Raw genomic sequence first — 4,438 nt, 5'->3', positions numbered from 1 at the left:
ATGTGCTTAGGACTTGACCTCTCCTTGGTCATGCTCAGTCTGGTAAGGACTCATCCAGAGTTAGCATCAGGACCTATTTGCTAGTACGTACCAGCCCTTTCAAGATGGGTGATGATCAGAGAGATGTTAGCTAGGGTCAGGAGAAAACTCATTCTGTCTGAAATATATCCTGGAACCTAAAGCCTATTCACCCTTGCCCTGGGGAACTGAGAACCAGGCTGCTGAGGAGGAGCCGTTTCTCTTCCTGTGGTTGCGAGGAGGCTGGCTCGACAACACCAGGATTAGAATTGCGTCCTCTACACATCCACACCTTGTATTCCTGTGTGTACTGCTGAGAGTCATCTCATTCATCTTCACAAAACACAGTCAGGGCGGGCACCATGACTGCCATCCTCACTGCCCTGCTATGCCTCGGTGAGATTTAAGAAAGGGTGGTGTAGGGGGTGGGGTGAGGGGACGGAGGGGAAGGTGGGGCACAGGGCAGGGAATAGACACAGGAGAGTTTGGATGCTGGGGATGGGGGCAATATACAAGAAGGGAGAGGGGAATGGAAGAATAAAGCAGACGGGAGAACAATTAGGCAGGTTTGCATGGGCTAAATGGGACAGAGGTATATAATGATGTAGACACAACCTTGAAACAACAGGGCTCTGGGATACAGGGATTGAGACATGGTTGGAATGGGGGAGTGAGGGGAATAATGCTAAGATGCTTGGCTGTCTTTTGAATCTTGGCTTTCCTTGCATTACATTATAAAATAGACACTGGAGGGGAAGAGAAAGGACTAGCCAGAAATATCACCATAGAAAGCTTGTAAATCGGTCTTCTGCCTATAACTGATTGGAATACCTAAAATAGGGTTACAACGTGCAGTAGCTCAAAAGAGGGAACAAATCTTTACAGCAAGGATCATTCCCACCCCCTCCACATACAGAGTAGACAGGGATGGGCAACTGGAGCATGGCTACCCAAAATAGGGGGGCTACAAAGGCAAGAAGTGACTGGCTTACAAGCTTTCAAGAGGGAACCTAGATCCAAAGAGTGTGGAGGAAGGTAGAATTTCTACTGAGTGGTATCCAGTCTGTCTAAGCAGGGCTGATGAAAGGAGATGGGGCTAGCACTCATGTGGTACAATAGTGAATAATTACTATCAGGACTGATTGTGAGGGTTGGAAATGTAAAGGTAGACATTTTGTAGCAAGAGGGGGATTGATAAACTTTGCAGTCTAGGAGCGGAGGTCCCTGGAACCATCAAGGGAGAAGAGCAGAGAGTGGGACCCTACCCAGAGAATCAGCGATGCCTGAGATGGAGACAGAGACGATGACGTGGAGAGATGGAGCAGCTGGGGACTTTGGACCCAGATAGGGAGAGGGGCTGTGTGCTGACAACCGGGGGGCAGGCTTGTAGTGTATACCCTTTGGTTGGTTGATGATGCATGGAGGGAATTGTAACCATGGCAATGAAATGATATGTGATAGGATGAATGTAAAGCTAATGTTCTCCCATGTAAACTATCACATAATTCACAATAAAACATTTAAAAAGAAGAAGACGAAGAAAGGGTGGTGGTGGTAGCTGTGTGCTGTGGAGTCGGTTCCAACTCATAGTGACGCTGTACAGGGTTTCCAAGGCTGTAAATCTTTACAGGAGCAGAAAGCCTCGTCTTTCTCCTGCAGCACAGCTGGTAGTTTTGAACTGCTGACCTTAAGGGTCACAGCCCAGTTCGTAACTACCACACTGCCAGAGCTCCTTAAGAAGGGGTTGTTGTTGTTATGTGCTGTGGAATCGGTTCTGACTCATAGCGACCCTGCACAGTGGGGAATGCTGATTTGGTAGATCCCTCTGGCTCTCTGACTTTATCTGACACAAGATATCAGAAGGGGAAAGGGGAGGGGAGGATGTACTCAGGTATCAGGGACAAACTTCTCATGGGTTTCTCTCTTCCAGGGCTCAGTCTGGGCCAGGAGATCCAAGCACAGGCAAGTGAGTCCTTACAGGTCTCTGGGATACTGGTTCTGAGATAATGATGATAAGTCTAGGGAGGGACCTTGGGGCCAATAGAGAGGGAACTGAGGTTAGTAACGAATTGTGTTACATTCCACTCTGATTCTTCTCCAGGGACCAATCCCAAACCCACCATCTGGGCTGAGCCTGGTGCTATGATCATCTTAAAGACGCCTGTGACCATCTGGTGTCAAGGGTCCGTGAAGGCTGAGGAATACTATTTGGAAAGAGAAGGAATCCCAGTACCCTGGGAGAAAGTGAACACCCTGAAATCCAGGAACAAGGTCAACTTCTTCATTGAACAAATGACAACCGACTATGCAGGGCGATATTACTGTTACTACTTTAGTCGCTCTGGTTGGTCAGCATACAGTGAACCCCTGGATCTGATGGCAACAGGTGAAAGGAAACATGGAGTCCCAGCCTCAGGCTACGCCCCTCGGGGGTAGGGGTGGGAGTCCTGCTCTCAGGTGTCTTCTTTCTTACAGCCCAGCCGTGCGTGGTCTATAAGGATCTGTGAGAATCTATGTAACACATCTACATCCTTGTCTCCTAGGAGCCTACGTCAAACCAACCGTTGTAGCCCTGCTGAGCCCTGTGGTGTCCTCAGGAGGAAATGTGACTCTCGAGTGTGCCTCACAGATGGAGTATGACATGTTCGTTCTATATGAAGAAGAGGAACACAAGCATTTCTGGACCCTGTTCTCACAACACTCCAGTGGGCTCTCCCAGGCTGTGTTCCCTGTGGGTCCTGTGATCCCTGGCCACAGGTGGACATTCAAATGCTATGGCTGTTACAGGAACAATTCTCATGTGCTGTCCATCCCGAGTGACACCCTGAAACTCCTGATCTCAGGTGAGGAAGTCATGACCTTGCTCACCAATAACTTAGGGCGGGAGACAGGAAGGATGGTGTAGGAGGGGCCCAGGATCCGTAGACAAGAGACACTGAAGACTGCATCAGGGAGAGGGGAAATGTTTCTGTAGAACCATCTTCCTCATGTCCGCTGCTGGTTTTCTTCCCCAGGACTTCATGGTTGATGGTTATGTGTCGTAGGGTTGGTTCCAACTCATAGTGAACCCTGTACAGGGTTTCCGAGGCTGTAAATCTTTACAGGAGCAGAAAGCCTCATCTTTCTCCTATGGAACTACTGGTAGTTTCGAACTGCTGACCTTGAGATTCACAGCCCAATTCGAAACCACTACGCTACCAGAGCTCCTTCAGGACTGCATAGGAAACCCTTTTTTCTCCAGAACCAGCAGAGTCACATCATGGACTCTGGAGCGAGCCTGACCCTCCATTGTCATTCTGATGTCAGACAGGACAGAATTGCTCTGTCCAAAGAAGAGAAACCTGACCTCCTCCAACCCCTCACTAGGCTCTCAGGCCAACATCCCCCTGGCCATGGGAACTGCAACCATAGGGGCCAATACAGATGTGATGGTGGACACAACCCAATTCGAGCGTGATCAACACCCAGGGACTCACTGGATGTTGCTTGATTTCTTGATGGTTGTTTTCATGAGCGTTGGTTATGTCTCCAAGTAAAATGAAGTCCTTCACAACTTCAATCTTTCCTCCATTTATCTTGATGTTGTTTATTGATTCATTTGTGAGGATTTTTGTTTTCTTTACATTGAATGTATGGAGGGCAGTAGTCTTTGATCTTCACAAGCAAGTGCTTCAAGCACTCTTCCCTTTCAGCAAGTAAACTTGTATCCTCCAATCCTGATGTCACGACACCTTCTTTTTCCTACAGTTCATCTTCTCAGATTAATTTGCTCAGTGTACATATTGAATGGAGTCCTGGTGTGGTGCTGTGGGATAAAGCAGTTGACCACTAGATCAGTTTGAACCCTAAATTTGGTGGTTCAAACTCACCAGTTGCTCCTCAGAAACTCTATACAGGTTTGCTATGAGTTGGAACTGACTCAAAGGCGCTTAACAAACAACATATGTATTGAATAAGTATGGAGAAAGGATACAAGCCAACACGTACCTTTCCTGATTTTCAAATACTCAGCATCCTTTTGTTCTGTTCAAAGAACTGTCTCTTGGTCTATGTGAGGACACAGGAATACAACGAACTGTTCTGGAATGCCCATTCTTTGCAATGTTATCCATAGTTTGTTATGATCTGCACAGTTGAATGCCTTTGCATAATCCATGAACTATTAGCAAAATTCTTTCTGGTGTTCCCTGCTTTCAGACATGGCCCATTTGATAGCAACAATGTTATTCCTCTTTCTACATCCTTCACTGAATCTGGCTTGAATTTCTGGTAGCTCCCTGTTTATGTACTGCTGCAGCCATTTTTCAATGATCTTCAGCAAAATTTCACTTCTGTTTGTGATATTGTTAGTAATGGTAGTGGTGGTGGTGTGCTGTGGAGTCCTTCCCAACTCATAGAGACCCTGCATAGAGTTTCTAAG

The 4,438-nt window shown here is 47.2% G+C and overlaps 1 protein-coding gene across 1 annotated transcript in view; it reads left to right on the top strand.

Annotated features, from left to right (window-relative positions):
- The first annotated feature begins 380 nt into the window (after window positions 1-380).
- LOC102822346 (leukocyte immunoglobulin-like receptor subfamily A member 6-like) overlaps window positions 381-4,438 on the top strand; it is a 22,200-nt gene continuing 18,142 nt past the window's right edge. Inside the window, exons 1-4 of the mRNA XM_006868305.1 lie at window positions 381-414; window positions 1,949-1,984; window positions 2,120-2,404; window positions 2,562-2,861. Coding sequence (XP_006868367.1) covers window positions 381-414; window positions 1,949-1,984; window positions 2,120-2,404; window positions 2,562-2,861 — 655 coding nt within the window. The remainder of the gene's footprint in view (window positions 415-1,948; window positions 1,985-2,119; window positions 2,405-2,561; window positions 2,862-4,438) is intronic.

This window comes from Chrysochloris asiatica, unplaced genomic scaffold (genome assembly GCF_000296735.1).
Source record: "Chrysochloris asiatica unplaced genomic scaffold, ChrAsi1.0 scaffold00116, whole genome shotgun sequence".
Taxonomy (NCBI): domain Eukaryota; kingdom Metazoa; phylum Chordata; class Mammalia; order Afrosoricida; family Chrysochloridae; genus Chrysochloris; species Chrysochloris asiatica.
The sequence above is the reverse complement of the archived record's forward strand: the minus strand, read 5'-3'. Positions and strand labels throughout refer to the sequence as shown.